The following is a 24,215-nucleotide window of genomic DNA, read 5'->3' on the forward strand; positions in this document are numbered from 1 at the left end:
AGTCCTTTCCATTTTTTTCTGTGCATGCAGTATTAGGATATGGTTCACATTTACAGTATAATATGATGGTGTTTTATATGAGTGTTAGAGTGCATTTAGAAAATAGAATGCAAACAGAAAAAAAATGTATCCTTACGAAAAACCGTGGATAGGATTCAATCATTTTTGACTATCATCAGCTAAATTTATACAACTAATCTTGACTTGGGTATTCATTATGTTTATAAGTCTGTATAATTGCTTTTATCACTGAGTTAACTATATATATATATTTGTAGTACCTTTCCAAAGATCTATGCTCAAAATACGACACAAAGTTTTGCCTAGATTAAATGTTACATTGGCAATTTCTGTTTTAACCTGAATCATAAAACATTTCCATTATTATCCCAGATATTCAGATGAAGCACAAACTATATCTGATGGAGAAGACTGAGACTCTAGTGGAGCATAGACCCCCAGGAACTACCCTGGAACCACAAAGATTCTTCATCAATGAGCGTTTTGTGAAGCTGATTGTAGTCTCCACTGATCAGTTCAGGCAGCGCCCCCAGAATGAGCTAATACAGACTGGGGTAAAACATGAGGAATGCTTGAAGGAAACACAAACTGGACTGGAACACATTTCCCCCAACAGGCTGTTCCGCTGGAACCACCAGTCACATTGTGTACCACATGTCGTCATGGTGAGCGGAGTGCCAGGAATAGGGAAGACCACATTGATGCAGAAGTTTGTCTATGACTGGGTGACTGGAAAACACTACAAGAGATTTGCCTGTGTCTTCTTCTTCAGATTCCGGGACCTTAATAGACTGGGAGAGGTCAGCTTGGAGGAGATGATTCTTCAACAATATCCACATCTGGAGGGTCAAATTGGAAATATTTTACAAGATCCAGAGAGACTTCTCTTTATATTTGACGGATTAGATGAAAGTATTCACCAAATAAATTTTAGTTCAAGTAGACTCTTTGCTAACAAGGCAAATTGTGGTGAGATTGTGGTCAGCTTGGTGAGGCAGAGTCTTCTTAAGGGTTGCTCTGTACTGATAACCAGCCGCCCAACCAGACTGGCATCAGTTGATACCGGTGTTTTCCAGAGAATAGCTGAGATCATGGGATTTCTCCATGGAGACAGACTGATCTTCTTTAATAATTTCTTTGGAAATAAAGAATTGTCAGAGAAGGCTTTTCATTATGTGCAGGGGAATGACACGCTGTACACTTTCTGTTATATCCCATCATACTGCTGGATCATCTGTACAGTGTTATCAATGTACTTCAGATCCCAACCAACAATCACTGATCAGCTGATGACATCATTACCCAAAACAGTGACACAACTCTTTGTGATTTATGTCTCCAATATTTTGGCCAATCACAGCCAGAATAAAGATGGTGATCACACTGCTCGGGAACTGCTGACATCTATTGGGTGGATGGCAGAACATGGAGTCATGAATCACATGATTGTATTTGATGAGCGTCATCTGGAGTCATTCAGTGTGAGAAATGATAAACATCTCTTTTCATCTTTCATGATGGAATCTGGTCAGCCTCCGGATGTGGATTACACCTTCTTACATCTCACTCTTCAGGAGTTTTTTGCTGCTTTAGTTCATTTTATAAACTATGATCCTGACAGATTACAGGAAACACTTGATAAGGCTGAATCTTACAAAGATGGCCGTGCTGAAATATTCCTCCGTTTCCTCTGCGGTCTCTCAGACTCTTCTACTAGATCCATATTTAAGTCTCATGTGGGAGAATTGTCTACTCAGGCTGCCAGACATGTCATCACCTGGATCCAGAAGAAAATACCAGAACAAAGACCTGACAAATCCACAAGAGACAAGATAGGTCTTCTTCATGTCTTCTACTATCTCCATGAGAGCAGGAATAAGGCTCTTGTGTCACAATGTTTTGGATCAAACAAAGTTGACATTTCTGGTGTCCCCCTCAGCCCTCTGGACTGCTCTGTGCTGTCTTTTTTTCTTCAATCCTGTAGAGAGGCAAAGGAAGTAAATCTACGTTCATGTAATATTCAGAGTGAGGGATTGAGGAAACTTGCACAGGCTCTACACATCAAGAGTTTTAGGTAATGGTCAACTAAGACTAACTACATCTCTGTGTTAAATTGGAATGATCTGCAATTTCCCCAGATAAATGACTAATTATTCGACTAATTATTCGAGGCCATCTATTTCTTTAAGACTGGCAATCTTACACAAGAACAATAGTATTCAGGGTTTTCAGATTAGGTGTCATTTGTGTACTCAGAAAAAGTCTTACATTTTTGAGTTCAGCTCATGAAAAATGGGGGCAAAAACAAAAGTGTTGCATTTAAAATTTTGTTCAGTGTAATTATATCTGGACACAATTAGCTGTTCAAGAGGCCTATTCATACATACATTCATGGTAAAGAATTTTGGAAGGGTGGAGGAAATTTTCTTAGGCCCAAGTTATATGCAATTTTAATATTCAAATATTAAACCAAATCATATATTTGGATTAAAGAATTGTTCATCAGCAGAGATAAAAAAAATATCAGATAAAAAATCATCCCGTCCAATGACTTGCAATGCTGATTGCGGCCTCACACTGTCTGCTGATACCATTCATGCTCCATACACAAGGAGATTATAGCACAATACGAGTCATGTCAGTGGTATTCTGTGCTCATCCTGTGTATGGAGATATCACCGTCTCTACACATGGATGACACAATTGGGGCTCTACTCCATTATAACATTTTTTTTTATAAAATTATATTTACTGGAGTTTTAACCACTTGCCGACCGCCGCACGACTATTTACTGCGGTGGTCAGCAGCTCCTGGGCAAACCGACGTTTTCAAAATTGTTGCTCTTTTTTTGGTTTATAGCGCAAAAAATAAAAATCGCACAGATGATCAAATACCACCAAAAGAAAGCTCTGTTTATGGGGAAAAAAGGACATCAATTTAATTTGGGTACAGCGTCGCACAACCGCGCAATTGTCCGTTAAAATCACGCAGTGCCGAATCGCAAAATAGGGCTTGGTCTTTGAGCAGCCAAATCCTCCGGGGCTTAAGTGGTTAAAAAGTGATCTAATATAAATGATTCCAATAAAGAGAAATGAGTTCCATGTATGTAGAGAATAGTTACATTCATTCCTGGGGGAGAAATTAATTCTCTTCTTTTAACATTCTTCTCTTCATCTACAGATTGGATAATAATGACCTGACAGACAGTTCCTGCCCCCACCTGGCATCTGGAATAAGAAATAACCAGACACTGAGGATACTGGACCTGTCTAAGAACAATCTAGAGGGTCCTTATTTCAGGGATGTGATGGAAGCTCTGACAACAAGCCGAATAGAGGAATTACGGTGAGTATAACAAGACTGACTGAGACAATAATATTCTGGGATAATTTACATTTATAACATTGTGCGATTAGCCTGTGTATGTGCAGGATCTTAAAATTGGTCATTAGAGACTAGAAAGCTGGAGGCCGCTGGCTTTCTAACAACCAGCTTGAGCAGGAAGCTGTCGCATATTAGCAGTAGTATTAGTAATACCATTTCTAAATTTGCCAAAAACAACCTCTGGATATGACGCTGAGCACGTGCACTCAACTTCTTTGGTCGACCATGGCAAGGCCTGTTCTGAGTGGAACCTGTCCTGTTAAACCGCTTTATGGTCTTGGCCACCATGCTGCAGCTCAGTTTCAGGGTCTTGGCAATCTTCTTATAGCCTAGGCCATCTTGGCAATCTTATTATAGCCTAGGCCATCTTTATGTAGGCTAACACGTTTCAGAGCCGCCCATGGCTCCTTTCTGAGGGTCCAGAAAAGGAGGGTCCAGTCTGATAATGCCACAACAGTGGCATACATAATTAATCAATGCCAGGAGTCAGGCCCCTCTCAAAGAAATAAAGCCTATTCGGATGTGGGCAGAACTTGTCTGCAGTGCACATTCCAGGTATGGAAAATTGGCAAGCAGATTTTCTAAGCCATCAAGATCTGGATCTTCAGGAGTGGTCTCTCCACTCAGAAGTGCTTTGGTCAATCTGTCTATGTCAGGGAATACCTGATGTAGATCTTCTGGCATCTAGATTCATCTACAAACTGGAATTCTTGAGCCTTCATGGTGGATGCCCTTGTGACTCCATAGAACAGTTTAATCTGATTTATACGTTTCCTTCTCTCAGACTTGTGCATCACCTGCTTTGGAAGTTAGAGAGGGAAGGCATCTAGGTGATTCTTATCGTTTCAAATTGGCCCAGAAGGACATGGTATTCCAACATAGTCAGTCAGGGCCGTCATTATGTCATGGCCCCAGCAATGTAGTGTGGGCTGCCAGCGCCCGGAGCAAGGCAAGTAATTTGTGCCCCCTACCCCGTGGACATTTAGCACTTTCTGCAGTGTGTTGTGACGACAGCCAGTCTGTGAGCAGTGTGTGGTGAGAACAGTCAGTCAGTAGGCAGTGTGTGGTGAGGACAGCCAGTCAGTGAGCAGTGTGCAGTGAGGAAGGCCAGTCAGTGAGCAGTGCACGGTGAGGACAGACAGTCAGTGAGCAATGTGTAGTGGGAGGGCTGGGAGCAGTTCTCCAGTTCTTTGTGTGCAATGTAAGGGATGCAGCAGCACAGATGGAGTCACGTGACGGTGACGACACGCGTAGGGCAGCTGATAGTACCGGAACTGTTCCAGATACATTTATTTATTTGTACTCAGTTATTTGTGCACTCCTGTCACTTTATATCATTTATTCATCACTCAGTCATTCATACAATAGGAGACCTAGCACTAGTGCACTTTATTATACATTTTGATTCACAATTTTATCACATATAAAGTAAAATTGGGGATACTGCATCTGGGATTTAGTCTACGACTTAGCAACTCTTTTTATCTCTTTATTATTATAGAACAGCGCAGCACTATCCCTTCTTTGTCAGCACAGATGGAGCATTTAGGGAACTCCTGTAGTGATAAAGGTGGACCTTTGCCCATCAGCCACTTACCCCATGGCTTGAAATAGAAGACCCGCGGGCTGCCATCTCTGCTCCACCTCCTTCCCAGTTTCATCTGCTCGATCAGGCAGAACAGCCACATGTGAGTATGTAGGAGGGAGAGTTTGGCCAAACCACGCCCCCGCCCACTACCTCCTCAGCCCGCTGCACGGGCAGATACTGCACAGATGATAAAGAGTCCCATTGGCTGCAAACCTCAGAATGCTGTGTATGGGGCACTTGAGGGACACTGCAGCTGGGGGAAAAACTCACAGGCAGACCTTGCCAGCCCTGGGACACAATGAAGAGAGATAACACCGCTCAGGCTTGTCAAAGTCCACGATTCAAGGTGGGTGCTGAACCTCGGCTCGCCACCAGGAGAAGCATGAAAGAAGAAAATGGTCTCCATTGACTCCACAAGCTTCCTACAGCATTGCTGTCCGCCATCTTGGCTGCAGAAGGGGACAGAGACTCTCAGCAGGCAGCGCACCTCTCACCCTAACCTGCAAGCACCCTTACTATAGATTTCTGCTGGCTGCCCTGCTGCTCACCCGCTAGCCCCTCTCTGGAATTCCAGGAAGATTTACACCTGTTGCACATGGCGGGAAACATGTAAGGAGGGGGCTCCCCCACCCGTCCACCCGATATAGCAGCATCTGAAGCAACCTTAAAGGCTCCACTTTGGAGGGGAGTGTCCTGGACATGGCGGAGTGAAGACATATTCTGAGCGAGCTCCAACCATCTCCCTCGATTTCAACGTAAATACCTACCTTACCCACGCTTGGCATGAACTCTGGCCGCCGTAGAAGATCACGGAAGTCTCTGCAACCATCCCCGAAGCCCGATCTCCACCGGTTCTTCCCTAAAACCCGATCGGCATCAGCCTGCGCTCACACGGCCGGACCGAGCGCTGTTCTCTCCCCCTCTGCCACCATGGCGGACACCCCACCGTCACCTGCTGCCTCGGTTCAGTCGGAACCGTGGGCGTTGTCGGGCACTCCTCTCCCTCTTTGCTCCCCGCTGGGACCCTCGCAGCTGCCGCCGGGTACCGGGATGGAAGCAGATCTGCGGGCCTTGATTCGGGCCTTGCCGACTAAGCAGGACATGGAGGCTTTAGTACAGCGAGTGGAGGAGGCCCACAGGAGGGATTACCAAGCTGTTCAAGCAGATCTTCAGCAGCTCTCAGAGCGGGTGACAGGGGGAGAGTCCTCTCTTTCAGCCTTGGAGGCCCGGGTGTCGCAGTTGGAGCAGGGACACAAGCTACAGGCCCAATATGTGACCTCCATGCAGCTGAAAATGGAGGAGATGGAAGACCGCAGTAGGCGCAATAATCTCCGTCTGCGCGGTCTTCCCGAAGCCACTGAACAGGACTCACTTCAACCTACCCTGCTGTCCATCTGCCATAATCTGGTGCCGACTATCCCTCGGGCTGAACTGGAGTTTGACAGGGTTCACCGAGCTCTCGGCCCGCGCTCCATGGATGCGGACCGGCCCCGGGATGTTATCTACAGACTCCATCATTACACCCACAAGGAACTGATCCTCCGGCAGGCCTGGGAATCCGGAGACATAGACTTTGACGGTGCTAAAGTTAAAATCCTCCCGGATCTGTCGAGAGCCACCTTGCAACGCCGGGCACTGATGCGCCCTCTTTTGGACAGGATCCGTCGCACGGGATGCACTTATCGCTGGGGATTCCCCATCTCCCTCACAGTCCGCAAGGGATCGTCATCATTTACATTATCTCACCCGGAGGAGCTGCCAGATCTTTTTACCTTCCTCAATGTTGAGCCCATCCGGGTCCCGAACTGGCTCCAGCACCTACCAACCCCCCCTCGGCGGCCTCCGAACTCTTCCAACCGGGGCAGCGGCCTTCCGCCCCGCACCCCCAGAAGCCGGAGGAGACTGGTTCCTGAGACGCCGCAGGAGGTGAGAGAAGACTGACTTTCATGCTCTCCACTGCTTTACTAACTGATGCCATGCCACCCTGGTCCGGTGCTATTGTTCCTCCCCGGCCGGTTGATGTGACGGCCGTTTGCCATCTCTACCCATGTTTTTGGATGCCGGGCCTGCTTCACCCCGCCGCGGCCCTTGGCCCTCGATGGCCTGCTGTCACGCTGCCCTCCCCGTGCCTGAGAGGGTCTTGTCCCCTGCCCTGTGACTTTCAACCCTGACGCTCCTGTTGCCCCCCCCCCTCCTCTACCTGGATATTCCTGTCCCCCTGCTTGGAGGACCCACGGAACATGCCGATGTCTCCTGGAGTGGAACCCCCCACCCTGTGCACTCGCCTAGACTGTCCCACCCACCCGTATCCGCACCTCGGTGGACCCCTGCTGTCCCGGGGAACCTTGGGGTCTGCTGGCCTGGGCTCCGCTGCGGTGTGCCTGATTCTTCTCTGTCCCAGCACGGGAGGACATTGGTTACAGTGACTGTCTTTTGAGTTCCGTGCCGGCTGTTCCTGCGGACTTTCCAAGGTTCTGGTATACATCTCGTGATTTGCTTTTGCTGACCTACTTGACAGCTGGGTATGGAGTTATGTGGGGTCTGTTCTCGATGGGAGGGGGGGCTCTAGGGGGACGGCTGGTTTACATGGGGGGCCCGAACTCTGGGGGAGGATGGAGCTGTTTTCCCCTCTCCTCCCCTAGATGCTTCTTAACGGGGATCGGGCCGCTGCTGTTACTGCGGTCTCTTGGTTGGGTGCCCGTTGACGCCATTGGGAGAGTGCAGTCTTGTGCTGTGGGGGGGGGGGGGGGGGGTGGCGTCCCTGCTCTGCTTGGGGGGGGGAGGTCCCGGGCTACTGGGTTCCGTGTCCGGCATCACCATCCATTGGGGTGGCACTTTGGTGCCTGCTTCTCGTAGTGTTTATGGTCATGCCTGGTCGGTGCCCAGTAGGGCTAGACACGATATGTCCTGTTTCTAATGTTGGCTGGTTATGGCATCTCCTTACTGTGCTGGTTCCTTTCTTTTTTTATTTTTCTTCATGTTTAGATCTTGCGGCTGTCCCTGGGGTGCGCCTTGAGTGATTTCCTCTGGCTCATTCCTTGGACACACTAGGTTCTATGGTTTACTGCGATTTTATTTTATTTTTATTTTTTTTTCTATTCACATTAATGTTATGGTATAATATGGTTTCATGCTGAGGGAGCTCTGGTACCGGAGCTCGACTCTCTCGCTGTGTTTGGTTCTACCCCCCACTTAGGCCTACACCCTAGAGGGTTCTCTCCCTTATTTGGGTGTCTCTATTGTCTTCTCCCTTTGTTTTCCTCCCCCTGCCAACGCTCTCCTCTATCCCTTCTTTTCTCCCTTCAGTAGACCGCGGCACACTACTCCCGTGTGATTGCACTCTCCCTGTCACCTACCCTCACTTCCCTGTCCCCCTCTTCCCGCCCCCTGCTGCTCTTTCCTACCTCCTCATACCCACTTTCTTACACCTGTCTGCTCCCTACCTGCTTCTACTTAACTCTCTGCCCCTACCGTTATGGATCCTGTTCGCGTGTCCACCTGGAATGCCAGGGGCCTTAATGTGCCCGAAAAGAGGCGAATGCTCATGGGTGACCTGCGGCGTTCGCGTTCCGACATCGCATTCATACAGGAGACCCACTTTCGCTCGGGAGGCTTGCCCTTCCTTCAGAACAGGTTCTTCCCTACTGCATATCACGCTACCAACAATGTCTCTAATTCTAGGGGGGTATCCATCCTTCTTTCAAGTAATATCCCTTGGTCCCTGCTTGATAGGAAGACAGACCTGCACGGGCGTTTCCTCTTTCTCAAGGGACGTATCGGCGGCCAGCTGGTGACACTCGCCAATGTATATGCGCCAAACTCCCATCAAGACTCGTTTCTGCGGAAAACGCTGCTGTCTCTGATGGATTTTGCAGAGGGGAAGCTGATTGTGGGTGGCGACTGGAATCTACCCTTGGACCCATTGGTGGATACGTCTTCTGGAGTTTCCTCTGTCTCTCGGGGCACCCGGACGCAAGTTACCAAACTGCTTAGGGAACTTCAATTGGTGGATGCTTGGCGCATCCTGCATGCTGGAGAGCGCGATTACTCGTTCTACTCTAATCCCCATAACGTTTATTCCCGTATCGATTTCTTCTTGGTTCCCCACCGCCTTCTTTCCTCGATGGTTGGTATAGAAATCGGTTCCATCACATGGTCAGATCATGCCCCGGTGACTATGGAGGTGAATCTTGGGGGACCCAACCGAGAGTCAGACTGGCATTGGAGACTGAATGAGAGTCTGCTACAAGACCCCGTGGTACTGGCGGACGTCTCCCAACAGCTCCAGTCCTATTTCCAACTAAACGACACCCCGGACAGTGACCCGGGGGTGGTCTGGGAGGCCCATAAGGCCGTCATTCGGGGAGTACTGATCACACATGGCGCACGCATCAAGAGAGATAGGGAAAAACAATTGACCAGACTTTTGGCGGATATCGCTCGCCTGGAGGACCAGCACAAGCGGCATATGGATGCTGCGTCAGGGGCTGAGTTATCGGGCCTACGGTCCCAGGTAGCGGAGTTGTTGAAATACCGCGCTAAAGCGGCTTTACAGCGTTGTAGGCGGTTCCATTATGAGTCTGGCAATAAATGTGGGCGCATGTTGGCCAGGTCCCTTAGGGAGCAGCGGTTGTCCTCATACATCCCTTTCGTGACTGATGCTGGCGGCCATAAGTTACATATGCCTAGGGAAATCGCCCAGCGGTTTGGGGACTTTTACTCGTCCTTATATCATTTACCCCGTGATCGGTCCCATGATGCTGCGGTCGCCTCCTACTTGGACTCGGTTGCTCTGCCTAGGTTCCCTTCACCGGAGAGTGAGGCTTTAGAGGAGGACTTTACTGAGGACGAGCTCTCCATGGCCCTTAAGTCGACGAAAAAGGGTAAGGCCCCTGGACCAGATGGTCTGACAATCCTTTATTACCAGCTGCTACAAGCCCATCTTTTCCCTCATATGCTCAAGGTGTTCAATGAGATCGGGAAATCCTCCTCCTTCCACGCGGACTCTTTACTGGCACACATCTCCGTGATCCCTAAGGAGGGGAAGGACCCCGCGGCCTGTGGGAGCTACAGGCCGATCTCTTTATTGAATGCTGATCTTAAGCTTTTCACCAAAATGGTGGCGTCTCGGCTGCAACCACTTCTCCCAGATCTGGTCCACTTGGACCAGGTCGGGTTTATCTCCTCCAGGGAAGCCAGAGACAACACCATCAGGGCCTTGAACATGATCCACCTTGCCAAGACCACCGGCACCCCCACGGTGCTACTCAGTACTGATGCCGAGAAGGCTTTTGATCGGGTGAGCTGGTCATTTTGGGGGTACTGCAGCGTTATGGTGCTGGCCCTCGCATGCTGGCCTGGATTGCAGGTGTTTATACGTGCCCACGCGCAATGGTGAAGGCGAATGGAGTATTCTCATGACCCTTTGGCATATACAATGGCACCAGACAGGGTTGCCCCCTTTCGCCCTTACTGTTCGCCCTTTCCCTGGAGCCTTTCCTGTCTAGGGTCCGCCTCAATGCTGATATCTCTGGACTCTCAGTGGGCTCCACCTCATATAAGGTCTCGGCTTACGCCGATGATCTTCTTTTTTCCCTGACCAACCCCTTGATCTCCCTACCTAACCTGCTCCGCGAATTTGAACTATATGGTGCAGTCTCGCACCTCAAGATCAACTACACTAAGTCTGCGGCAATGGGTATCTCTCTACCCGCCCTTTTGGACACCCTTAGCCACAGCTTTTCTTTTAGGTGGACTTCGTCTGCCCTGAAGTACTTGGGGACCCTTCTGCCTCCTGACCCAGCTAATGTGTTCCGGCTGAACTTTCCGCCTCTCCTAGCTGCCACGCGTGCTCTTCTGGACAAGTGGTCCTCCGGCCTGCACTCCTGGTTTGGGCGTTGCAGTATCCTTAAAATGTCTATCCTGCCGAAGTTTTTATTTCTGTTTCAGGCCTTGCCGGTGTTGATCCCTGCGGCCTTCTTTAAACAGGTGAATGCGGTTTTCACCAGATTTATCTGGGCTGGCCGTCGCCCCAGGCTTCGGGGGAAGATACTCACGATGCCTAAGGCTTACGGTGGGGTGGCGGCCCCTGATGTCCGACGGTACTACTAGGCTACCCATTTGAATAGACTGGTGGACTGGTGCAGACACTCTACCCTGAAATTGTGGACGACTCTTGAGATGTCCCAATGTCCTGTGCACCTCCCGGGCGCCCCGTGGCATGTCGGCTCGGTACCGATGGAGGTCCGACGACACCCCTTGATCGGCCCGACCCTCAGGGTCTGTGCTGCGGCCCTAGCCTTAGACGACTCCCGAAGGGTGGCCTCACCTATGTTCCCGATTCTGGGAAACCGAGCCTTCCCGTCGGGATGTGGTAGCGGGCGTTTCCGTACCTTGCTGGAGATGGGACGCTTCCGGGTGTCCCACTTCGGCTCTGGGGTGGCCTGGCCTTCCCTTATACAGCTGACGGCGGCTGACGGTCCCTTCATGCTCTCACGATGGCAGGCTCTCCAGCTGCTGCATTTTTTTTGAGAACTGGGTTCTCGCTCCTCCTTTGAGAGACCGCTGACTACTTTGGAAGCCCTCTTTTCATGTGATACCCCTCTTCCGCACGCTTTATCTCAAATCTATACCTTGCTCTCGGAACCCAGAGATGACTTTGTTCTGCCCGGCATCCTGCAATGGGAGAAGGAGCTGCAAAGGACTTTCTCACTATCTCAGCGTCGGAATATTATCCGCTTCTCCCTGAAGTCCTCAATCTGTACTCGCCTCCAGGAGGTCAACTATAAGGTGTTGACACACTGGTACTATACTCCAACGAGAGTGGCGGGTTTCTTCCCGGAGGCATCGGACAGATGTTGGCGGTGTCGGAAGGACCGTGGGAAGATGCTCCATGTTTTCTGGAGCTGCCCCTTGTTGAGCGACTTCTGGAGTCAGGTGAGAGAGGTACCCCAGCGGATGACCGACTATGTTCTCCGGGATGACCCGGCACTCTTTCTCCTCCACTGCTCCTCTCTTCAACCGGACCGCTACAAAAAAATCGATTTTACGCCACCTCTTTAATGCGGCGAAGGCCTGCATAGGCGCATGCTGGAAGTCCACCGCTCCGCCGTCCACGCGGCTCTGGTTGTCTAGAATCAAGCAGATTAACGACTTTGAGGACCTGGTACTGACCTCGCAGGGCAGGAGGGAACTCTATACGGCTACGTGGGGCTGCTGGAATGAGTTTGTCCGGTCGGACGACGGCAGGGCGCTGCAGGGGGCCGCTTGCTGACCCACCCGACCTATGCAGCCGACACCTCCACGGGATCCATCGGACCTCTTTCCCTTTCTATTTCTGCCTGCTCTCCCCCCCTCTTTCCCCTTGCTGCTCTGTGGTAGGCGCCCGGCCAGCTTTGTCTGCTGGCTCCTACTGTCTTCCCCTGAATCTTGCCCTGCCCTTCCTAGTCCCCCTTTCCTGGATACTCCTTTACTCACCTCTTGGCCCCTTTGTCCTCCCCTTATGTGATCCATGTCTTTTCCCAATGTGTTGTAAGCCCCCCCTTTTTTGGGTTTCTTAGTGAGAATAGTTTATTTTCAGTTATCTCCTTGTTTACATTACTCATTATCTAGCATTGCCCTGCTGTGAGATGTTCCATACTGAGTGTGGATCTACTGTAGTCTTCAAACACTTCTGAGGATCGTACTGCTTTTTAATGTCCTTTGATGACGAAAGTAGATCTGATGTTTAATGTTTTTACTGTCTGGCATTGTTATATTGCTGCACTGTAATCATCTTTCTCACTAGCCTAATGTATTTTGGTTTTGTACGCTTCAACGCGGCTATGTTTGAATGTATGTATCTTACTTGTACTCTTTCTTACCTTTAATAAAAACTAATTTGGAAAAAAAAAAAAGAAAATGGTCTCACACCACCATGTAATCCAATGAAGAAAAGTTCTTTATTCCCATGAGTGGTACAAGGTACAGCAGGGTAGGACAGTAGACGCATTTCACACGACTGCTACATGCTTGTTCACTACCACTACCTTGTTCATAGCCCTGGGACACAGATGGTCACAGAGATGGGGTAAACTCAAGCACCCCCCTGGTGGTGCTGCCCCTGGATTAAGGTGTGCCCAGATTCATGCTGGATGACAGAGAGCGGGCTCACACTGGATGACATACTGTGTGAGCCCGCTCTCTGTCATCTTGTGCCCCTCTAAATGTTGCGCCCAGGGCGACCACACTGACTGCCACACATACAGCTTAAAGACAGGGCACCCAAGAGCTCCATTGGATGAGTTTTGACAGTAATGTGGATCTCCATTTCAATTGCCCAGCTTCTCTTCCTTTGCAGTGAACGGTTACTCTGAAGCAATGCTGGAAATGGAATAGGTTATGCAGGGTTGAGTTAGGCTTCGCAACTTGCTATTGTCCAATCACCTGGACTAATGATCTAATAATTATTAATTTCCTGTGTCCTGTGATGTACTCCATGAAAAAGATCTTACAGGTAAGGGTCCTTTCAAGCAGGCATGTTGTGCTGCTACATTCAGCAGGGAATCTCTGACACAGTAGCCCTGCTGATTCAAAGCAGAACAGGAACATTCATGCTCATTCAGTTTCTTGTCTGCATTTTGACAGTGGACGTTTGTGGAGTCCTATTGGATTTATGGGTTGCCAGATGTAAGCAGACTTGTGTCCGTTTACATCAGGCTACCTTTGATCCATCATATTTAGGTCTGGAAATATAAAAAAGGACACAGTCCTTTTGTGTGTTTTTTTTCCAGATCATGATAGACTCAGAGGTAGATGAATTGGACACATCCACTTGCCCATAGACTTTCATAGACTTTCCAATTAGGTCCACCTAAAAAACTGACAGATGAACCTGTTTAAAAAGCCCATGTGAAAGGACCCTACCTAACTACCTAAAAAAATATATATATATTTCACTGGAGTTTTATGAAGTTATTACATGATTTCAATGAAGAGAAATGAGTTCCATTCATGTAGAGAATAGTTACATTCATTCCTGCGGAGAAATTAATTTCCTTCTAGTAACCTTCTTCTCTTCTTCTACAGATTGGCTGGTAATCACCTGACAGACAGTTCCTGCCCTCACCTGGCATCTGGAATAAGAAATAACCAGACACTGAGGACACTGAACCTGTCTGGGAACAATCTGGAGGGTCCTCATTTCAGTGATCTGATGGAAGCTCTGACAACAAGCCGGATAAACGTATTAAAGTGAGTATAACAGAACTGTCGGAGACAATAATATTCTGGGACTATTTTCTATTGAATGCTTTGTTTGATTTTGCTGTGTATGGTGATTGCAGTGTCTTCACCCATGCACAGCAGGATTTAGGGATATATCACACAGTACAGGAGGAGGGCTCATGTTGTTGTTGTTCAGTCATTTAGTGAGGTCCGACTCTTCGTGACTAGAGATGTATAGAACTGTTCGCCGGCGAACAGTTCCCGGCGAACTTAGCATGTTCGCGTTCGCCGCTGCCGGCGAACATATGCGATGTTCGGTCCGCCCCCCATAAGACATCATTGAGGCAAACTTTGACCCTGAACTTTACAGTCAGCAGACACATTTCCAGCCAATCAGCATACCTCCCTCCCACACCCTCCCACCTCCTATAAATAAGCAAGGGCAGCATCCATCTTAGATCATTCTGAAGCAGTGTGTGTAGTGAGAGTAGGGAGAGAGCTGCTGCTGCTGCTGCTGTTAAGCTAGGGACAGTTAGTCAGTGTTCCTGGTCTTGCAGTGTTCTTGGTCCACTACTGCTGTAAGGACAGCACCCCAAAAAGCCCTTCTAAGGGCTGGTATTTGTGTTTTTTTTTTATATATATATATATATATATATATATATATATATACCTAGCGTCCCCAAAAGCCCTTTTAAGGGCTGGTAATTGAGTTGTTTCTTCTTATATATATATATCTATATCTATCTAGTGTCCCCAAAAGCCCTTTTAAGGGCTGGTAATTGAGGATTTTTTTATTTATATATATACATATATATATATATATATATATAGTGTCCCCAAAAGCCCTTTTAAGGGCTGGTAAGGTAATAGAGTTTTTTCTTTATATATATATCTATATATATCTATTGTACACTGCAGTTGCCTGCCCGCTGTGTGTGAGAGGCCACAGACCTACCACAGACTGTACTGTGTGCACACCACACTCATTTCGGGTGGCACAGGCACAGTACCTGGCATTTTAAAAAATATTTTTTTTTTCCTCTGTCATAATTGCAGTGAGTGCTGTGTCAGGCCCACTGCAGTGCACTGCCCATCACTGATATATATACGGTGGCACAGCATCTTGTTGCAATAAATTGAAAAAAAAAAATATTTTTTATTATTGCAGTTGCCTGGGCTGCCAGTTACTGTCAGGTCCACAGAGTGTACTGTGCCCACTGCAGTGCCACTGTGTGCCCACCCACCACTGATATATAAGGTGGCACAGCAGCTTGCAAAGTAAAAAAAATATATATATTTTTTAATTGCAGTTGCCTGGGTGCCAGTGACTGCTGTCAGGTCCACAGAGAGTGTACTGTGCCACTGCCCACCCACCACTGATATATAAGGTGGCACAGCAGCTTGCAAAGTAAAATAAAATATATTTTTTTAAAATTGCAGTTGCCTGGGTGCCAGTGACTGCTGTCAGGTCCACAGAGAGTGTACTGTGCCACTGCCCACCCACCACTGATATATAAGGTGGCACAGCAGCTTGCAAAGTAAAATAAAATATATATTTTTTAAAATTGCAGTTGCCTGGGTGCCAGTGACTGCTGTCAGGTCCACAGAGAGTGTACTGTGCCACTGCCCACCCACCACTGATATATAAGGTGGCACAGCAGCTTGCAAAGTAAAATAAAATATATATTTTTTAAAATTGCAGTTGCCTGGGTGCCAGTGACTGCTGTCAGGTCCACAGAGAGTGTACTGTGCCACTGCCCACCCACCACTGATATATAAGGTGGCACAGCAGCTTGCAAAGTAAAATAAAATATATATTTTTTAAAATTGCAGTTGCCTGGGTGCCAGTGACTGCTGTCAGGTCCACAGAGAGTGTACTGTGCCACTGCCCACCCACCACTGATATATAAGGTGGCACAGCAGCTTGCCAAGTAAAAAAAATATATATTTTTTTTAATTGCAGTTGCCTGAGTGCCAGTGACTGTCAGGTCCACAGAGTGTACTGTACCCACTGCCCAACACTCCTATAGGTTGGCACAGCACCTTGCACTCATAGTACACAACACATTAAAAAAGAAAATGACAGACAGAGGCAGGCCACCCCGCAAGGGCCGTCGTGGTCGTGGTGCTGTGATTTCCTTAGGCCCTAGAATAATGCCCAGTGTTCAGAGGCCACCACAGACCCTGAACTCAAAAAATTCTGAGGCCATAGTTGACTGGCTTACACAAGACACCCAATCGTCTACAGCTTCCGCTCGGAACCCTAATGCACCATCCTCCTCCAGCTCAGCTTCGGGCACCTCTCAATTTACCACTCGCCAGCCCGCCGGCACCACCACCAACACTAGCACCACAGCCGCTTCACTTGATCCGTCAGAGGAGTTATTTTCACATCAGTTTGAAGAAATAAGTGATGCGCAACTATTAGTGCCAGAGGATGTAGATAACGGGGATATGTCTCAGTCAGGCAGCATTATACACATGGACGTACATTGTGATGATGATGATGTTGTACCTGCTGCTGCTGCCTTTGCTGAGTTGTCAAGTGAAGCGGCTGATGATGACGATGTGTCTGTGGATGTCACCTGGGTGCCTGCTCGAAGAGCAGAAGAAGAGGGGGAAAGTTCAGATGGGGAGACAGAGAGGAGGAGGAGACGAGTTGGAAGCAGGGGGAGGAGGTCATCGCAAGGAGCTAGTGGCGCAGTCAGACAGCATGTAGATTCGGCACCCGGGGTCAGCCAGACAGCACGCCAATCAACGCAAGCTGTTGCCACCACCAGAATGCCGTCCTTGCAAAGCTCAGCAGTGTGGCATTTTTTTTGTGTGTCTGCCTCTGATATCAGCGATGCCATTTGTAACCTGTGCCAAAAAGAAAGAAACTGAGTCGTGGGAAGTCCAACACCCACCTAGGTACAACTGCTTTGCGAAGGCACATGATCTCACATCACAAACGCCTATGGGATCAACACATGAGTAAAAGCAGCACACAAACTGAAAGCCACCATCCTCCTCCTGGTCCAGCATCTTCAGCCACGTCAACCACTGCTGTCCTCCATGCCCCCTATCAACAACCCGCCCCTCCGCCTCTCACCTTCAGCAGTTCCTGCTCGTCACCTGCCCACAGTCAGGTGTCTGTCAAGGAAATGTTTGAGCGTAAAAAGCCAATCTCGCAGAGTCACCCCCTTGCCCGGCGTCTGACAGCTGGCTTGTCGGAACTCTTAGCCCGCCAGCTTTTACCATACAAGCTGGTGGAGTCTGAGGCCTTCAAAAAATTTGTCGCTATTGGGACACCGCAGTGGAAGGTACCCGGCCGAAATTATTTTTCACAAAAGGCAATCCCCAACCTGTACTCTATTGTGGAAAAGGAAATCATGTCACGTCTGGCACACAGTGTTGGGGCAAGGGTCCATCTGACCACTGATAGCTGGTCTGCAAAGCACGGTCAGGGCAGGTATATAACGTACACTGCGCATTGGGTAAACCTGCTGGCGGCTGCCAAGCATGGAATGCGTGGCTCTGCTGCAGAGGAGTTGGTGACACCGCCACGACTTGCAGGCAGGCCTGCTGCCACCTCCTCTACTCCTCCTACTCCATCCTCTTTGCTAACCTCCTCGGCTGAGTCCTCTTCTGCTGTTGCGTCTTGCTCCACACCAACTGCACCCCCCCAGCTCCCCAGGGGCTATTCCACATGCCGGATACGACAGTGTCACGCTGTCTTGGGGTTGACTTGCCTGAAAGCAGAGAGTCACACCGGACCAGTACTACTGTCCGCCCTGAATGCACAGGTGGATCAGTGGCTGACCCCGCACCAACTGGAGATCGGCAAAGTGGTGTGTGACAACGGGAGCAATTTGTTGGCGGCATTGAATTTGGGCAAGTTGACACATGTGCCGTGCATGGCACATGTGTTGAATCTGATTGTGCAACGTTTTGTGCAGAAGTACCCAGGCTTACAGGACGTCCTCAAGCAGGCCAGGAAGGTGTGTGGCCATTTCAGGCGTTCCTACACGGCCATGGCGCACTTTGCAGATATTCAGCGGCGAAACAACATGCCAGTGAGGCGCTTGATTTGCGACAGCCCGACACGTTGGAATTCAACACTGCTAATGTTCGACCGCCTGCTCCAACAAGAAAAAGCGGTCAACGAGTATTTGTATGACCGGGGTGCTAGGACAGCCTCTGCGGAGCTGGGTATTTTTTTGCCACGCTACTGGACGCTCATGCGCAATGCCTGTAGGCTCATGCGTCCTTTTGAGGAGGTGACAAACCTAGTGAGTCGCACTGAAGGCACCATCAGCGACATCATCCCATATGTTTTTTTCCTGGAGCGTGCCCTGCGAAGAGTGCTGGATCAGGCCGTAGATGAGCGTGAAGAGGAAGAGGAAGAGTTGTGGTCACCATCACCACCACCAGAAACAGCCTTACCATCGATTGCTGGACCTGCGGCAACACTGGAAGAGGAGTGTGAGGAAGAGGAGTCAGAGGAGGAATGTGGCTTTGAGGAGGAGGAACACCAACCACAGCAGGCATCCCAGGGTGCTCGTTGTCACCTATCTGGTATCCGTGGTGTTGTACGTGGCTGGGGGGAAGAACACACCTTCAATGACATCAGTGAGGACGAGGAATTGGACATGAGTAGCTCGGCATCCAACCTTGTGCAAATGGGGTCTTTCATGCTGTCATGCCTGTTGAGAGACCCTCGTATAAAAAGGCTGAAGGAGAACGACCTGTACTGGGTGGCCACGCTACTAGACCCCCGGTATAAGCAGAAAGTCTGTGATATGTTACCCAATTACCGGCAGTCGCAAAGGATGCAGCAGCTACAAAATAAGTTAAAAACTATGCTTTACACAGCGTATAAGGGTGATGTCACAGCACAACGGGAATCCAACAGGGGAAGAGGTGAAAGTAATCCTCCTCCTACCACCACAACCACGCCGGCAAGGACAGGACGCTTTACAGACGTCTTGTTGATGGAGGACATGCGGAGCTTTTTTAGTCCTATGCATCGCCACAGCCCTTCGGGGTCCACCCTCAGAGAACGACTCGACCGACAGGTAGCAGACTACCTTGCCTTAACTGCAGATATCGACACTCTGAGGAGCGATGAACCCCTTGACTACTGGGTGTGCAGGCTTGACCTGTGGCCTGAGCTATCCCAATTTGCCATTGAACTTCTGGCCTGCCCCGCTTCAAGTGTGCTGTCAGAAAGGACCTTCAGCGCAGCAGGAGGTATTGTCACTGAGAAGAGAAGTCGCCTAGGTCAAAAAAGTCTTGATTACCTCACGTTTATTAAGATGAATGAGGCATGGATCCCGAAGGGACTGACAGTGGGGGATGCATTTGACTAAAAAAGGCCTGGTGATGACTGAGATGCCTTGGCCTAAAAATGGTCCACACGCTGCTGTATATAATCATTCTCTGCATGCCGGATGACTTACGTGACGTCTCCGCCACCAACTACGGTTCAAGCCGCAATGTTTTAGTGCACTTTCTGCCTTAAAACCTCAATTTTTCAGGCCGCTGCTACAGCAGCGGCTGCAACAATACCTACTTTTTCATGCATGTGTACATGCCTAATTTTTCTGGCCTCTGGTGCTACACTGTGGCTGCAAAACAACAAAAAACAAAAAAAAAGGCACATACATGTGTCAATTCCCCTTCGTGATCGTTACCTTGTCGTGGTGAAGGGGCTTGCGTATCACAATGAAGCGATCACCTCTAGGATTGTGTTGGCACACCCCAGATGATAAGGTCGTTGCTTCATTGTGTACAGACCAAAAGCGATCCGCAGGATAATTTTTCCTAAAAAAAAACATTCATTTTCTTTCATTCTTTCTGCGGAGCTGGGTATTTTTTGGCCGCGTTACTGAATGCTCATGAACAATGGCTGTAGGCTCATGCGTCCTTTTGCGGAGATGACAACCCTGGTGGTCAGTCGAACCCAAGGTAACATCATCGACCTCGTCCCATATGCGTTTTTTCTGGAGCGTGCCCTGCGAAGAGTACTGGATCAGGCTGTAGATGAGCATGAAGAGGAAGAGTTGTGGTCCTCATCACCACCAGAAGCAGCCTTGTCGTTGTCAATTGCTGGACCTGTGGCAACGCAGAGAGAGGAGTCTGAAGAAGAGAAGTCAGAGGAGGAAGGTGGCTTTGAGGAGGTGGAATACCAGCCACAGCAGGCGTCCCAGGGGGCTTGTTCTCACCTTTCGGGGACCCTTGGTGTTGTATGTGGCTGGGTGGAGGAAGAGACCTTCAATGATGTCAGTGAGGACAAGGAACGGGACATGGCTAGCTTGGTATCCAACCTTGTGCAAATGGGGAGTTTGCGGTTGTGCAAATGGACTGACTGACTGTTAAACGGGGAGTTTGGTCTGTCAGAGTTTGGTCTGTCACTGTGAAGCGGGCGACGGGCGTAACCCTTACACTACTTGACCGATAAAACATCATACCTGATCGTATTCACACACTGGATGTTTTAGTGCTGGTTTACACTGCCGCTACCACTAAAGTAGCGTCGCTTCCAGTGCGACTTTGGCGCGACTTAGCGCGACTTTGGCGCGACCTCATCGCGAGGCGACTTTTTATTTGGCCAATCACAATATCATGTTTTGTGACCGTCACCTAATTTCCTTTTCCTGTTTTTTGTTTTACATATTTCCCCATGTGTGCAGTGTTGTCTGTGTCATAGCTCAACTGATAGGCATGTTTGCCTTGGCATATCATATTTCAGCTTGCCAGAAAGAAAAAAAGACAGCTGGAAAGACACTGCATTAGTTTTCTACTAAAAATCATAAGAAAAATGCTGTTTTTTTTGGGTTGTGGACATACTACAGAGCTGAAACTTGACAGGTACACTTTTTAGACCCCCCAGACACTAAATACAAAAAATGACATGCCTGCCTAAAAAAATGCCCGCTAAATGCCTGCAAGAAAAAAAGCCAGCCGCAGAGAAGCCATATTCCTGAAAATATAAGAAAAATGCTGTTTTTTAGGGGTTCTGGACATGCTACAGAGCTGAAACTTGACAGGTACACTTTTTAGACCCCCCAGACACTAAATACAAAAAATGACATGCCTGCCTAAAAAAATGCCCGATAAATGCCTGCAAGAGAAAAAGCCAGCCGCAGAGAAGCCGTATTACTGAAAATATAATAAAAATGCTGTTTTTTAGGGGTTCTGGACATGCTACAGAGCTGAAACTTGACAGGTACACTTTTTAGACCCCCCAGACACTAAATACAAAAAATGACATGCCTGCCTAAAAAAATGCCCGCTAAATGCCTGCAAGAGAAAAAGCCAGCCGCAGAGAAGCCGTATTCCTGAAAATATAAGAAAAATGCTGTTTTTTAGGGGTTCTGGACATGCTACAGAGCTGAAACTTGACAGGTACACTTTTTAGACCCCCCAGACACTAAATACAAAAAATGACATGCCTGCCTAAAAAAATGCCCGCTAAATGCCTGCAAGAGAAAAAGCCAGCCGCAGAGAAGCCATATTCCTGAAAATATAAGAAAAATGCTGTTTTTTAGGGGTTCTGGACATGCTACAGAGCTGAAACTTGACAGGTACACTTTTTAGACCCCCCAGACACTAAATACAAAAAATGACATGCCTGCCTAAAAAAAATGCCCGCTAAATGCCTGCAAGAGAAAAAGCTAGCCGCAGAGAAGCCATATTCCTGAAAATATAAGAAAAATGCTGTTTTTTAGGGGTTCTGGACATGCTACAGAGCTGAAACTTGACAGGTACACTTTTTAGACCCCCCAGACACTAAATACAAAAAATGACATGCCTGCCTAAAAAAATGCCCGCTAAATGCCTGCAAGAGAAAAAGCCAGCCGCAGAGAAGCCATATTCCTGAAAATATAAGAAAAATGCTGTTTTTTAGGGGTTCTGGACATGCTACAGAGCTGAAAATTGACAGGTACACTTTTTAGACCCCCCAGACACTAAATACAAAAAATGACATGCCTGCCTAAAAAAATGCCCGATAAATGCCTGCAAGAGAAAAAGCCAGCCGCAGAGAAGCCATATTCCTGAAAATATAAGACAAATGCTGTTTTTTAGGGGTTCTGGACATGCTACAGAGCTGAAACTTCACAGGTACACTTTTTAGACCCCCCAGATGCTAAATCCAAAGAAATTTTTTATTTTTATTTTTTTTTAATTTTTCCAATAATTGGCTCTCTATCAAAAAATTATAATTTTTAAGAACTTTTTTTTGCGTGATCCCTCTCCGGCATGCCACAGTCCAGGTGTTAGTCCCCTTGAAACAACGTTTCCATCACTATTGTGGCCAGAAAGAGTCCCTGTGTGTTTTAAAATTCGCCTGCCTATTGAAGTCTATGGCGGTTCGCCCGGTTCGCCGGTTCGCGAACATTTGCCGATGTTCGCGTTCGCCGTTCGCGAACGGCGAATTTTAGGTTCGCGACATCACTATTCGTGACCTCATGGACCATAGCGTGCCAGGCTTTTCTGTCCTCCACTGCCTCCCAGAGCTTGCTTAACTTCATGTTCATTGTTTCGATGATGCTATCTATCCATCTTGTTTTCTGTCGTCCTCTTCTCCTTTTTTCTTCCATGTTTCCCAGCATCAGGGTCGTTTCCTATAAATCCTCTCTTAGCATTAGGAGGTCCAAGTATTTGAGTTTCTGCTTCAGGATCTATCCTTTCAGTGAATATTTAGGGTTGATTTCCTTCAGGATTGACTGGTTTGGTCTTTTTGCTGTTCAAGGGACTTTCAAGAGTCTTCTCCAACACTATAGTTCAAAAGCATCAATTCTTTGGTGTTCAGCCTTCCTTGTTGTCCAACTTTACAGCCATAGGTTACTACTGGGAATATCATAGCTTTGACGATACGGCACTTTGTCGGTAGGGTGTTGCCTCTGCTTTTTATAATGCTGTCTAAGTTTGCCATTGCTTTCCTCCAAAGAAGCAAGCATCTCTAAATTTCATGGCTACAGTCTCCGTCTGCCATGATCTTGGAGCCTAGGAAGATAAAAGCCGTCACTGTTTCCATTTCTTCTCCTTCTATTTGCCAAGGAGTGACCTGACCAGTTGCCATGATCTTAGTTTTCCTAATCTTCAATTTCAGGCCAGCTTTTACACTCTCCTCTTTCACCATAATTAAGAGACTCTTTAGTTTTTCTTCACTTTCTGCCATTAGTATGATATCATCTGCGTATCTTAGGTTGTTGTTTTTTTTCTTCCTGCAATCTTATTTCCAACTTGTGATTCGTTGATCCTGGCATTTCAAATAATGTACACTGCATATAGGTTAAATAAGTGGGGTGACAATAAACATCCTTGCTGCACTCCTTTCTTAGTTTTAAACCAGTCATTTGTTCCATGTCCTGTTCTAACTGTGGCTTCTTGACTTGCATACAGGTTTTTCAGAAGACAAGTAGGTAGTCTGGTATTCCCCTTTATTTTCAGTATTTGCCACATCTTGTTGTTATCTACACAATCAAAGTCTTTACTGGAACTCCCTTGCTTTCTCCATGATCCAGCGAATGTTGGCAATTTGATCTCTAGTTCCTCTGCCTCCTCGAAAATCCAGCTTGTACTTGTGGTAGCTCTCGGTTCACATGCTGCTGAAGCCTAGCTTGTAGACTTTTTCAGCATAACCTTGCTGGCATGTGAGATGGCTCACACAAAGCCTCTTAATGCCAATAATTATTCATCTTTCTGCCTTTACCACCCCAAGACATCAGCAGTAGTGGACCAAATCTCCATGGGGATCAATCTAAACCAGCCATATTTAAACTTTTCATAATGGACAAACCCTTAAAATAACTTTTTGGTCTCAGGGAACCCCTGCTAATAATTACTATAACTAGACTTAATGGTACCTTACTGTGATGATCAGTAGGAAGAATGCTTCTCTATGTGTGACCAGTGTGAAGAATTTTCCTTACATGTGTGGACAATGGTAAACAGTAGATAGCTAAAAAGATCACCGGTGTCAGTGGTTACTTATCTGAGGAACAGAAATGGCTCAATAATGCTAATAAA

At 47.9% G+C, this 24,215-nt stretch overlaps 2 protein-coding genes across 3 annotated transcripts in view; both read left to right on the forward strand.

Moving 5' to 3' along the window:
• The window catches only part of LOC309543153 (NACHT, LRR and PYD domains-containing protein 12-like), a gene marked incomplete at its 3' end in the record, with an annotated part of 49,130 nt that extends 47,031 nt beyond the window's left edge, over window positions 1-2,099 (forward strand). For both annotated transcript variants that reach the window (XM_082242538.1, XM_082242539.1), the window contains exon 4: window positions 394-2,099. In XM_082242538.1, coding sequence (XP_082098664.1) covers window positions 394-2,099 — 1,706 coding nt within the window. The remainder of the gene's footprint in view (window positions 1-393) is intronic.
• Window positions 1-24,215, forward strand: part of LOC309543141 (uncharacterized protein) — a gene marked incomplete at its 3' end in the record, with an annotated part of 1,180,881 nt that overhangs the window by 1,032,049 nt on the left and 124,617 nt on the right. Inside the window, exons 30-31 of the mRNA XM_082242522.1 lie at window positions 3,203-3,367; window positions 14,061-14,225. Of these exons, the coding sequence (XP_082098648.1) occupies window positions 3,203-3,367; window positions 14,061-14,225 (330 nt within the window). The remainder of the gene's footprint in view (window positions 1-3,202; window positions 3,368-14,060; window positions 14,226-24,215) is intronic.

This window comes from Pelophylax lessonae (genome assembly GCF_965119305.1).
Source record: "Pelophylax lessonae genome assembly, chromosome: 13".
NCBI lineage: Eukaryota > Metazoa > Chordata > Amphibia > Anura > Ranidae > Pelophylax > Pelophylax lessonae.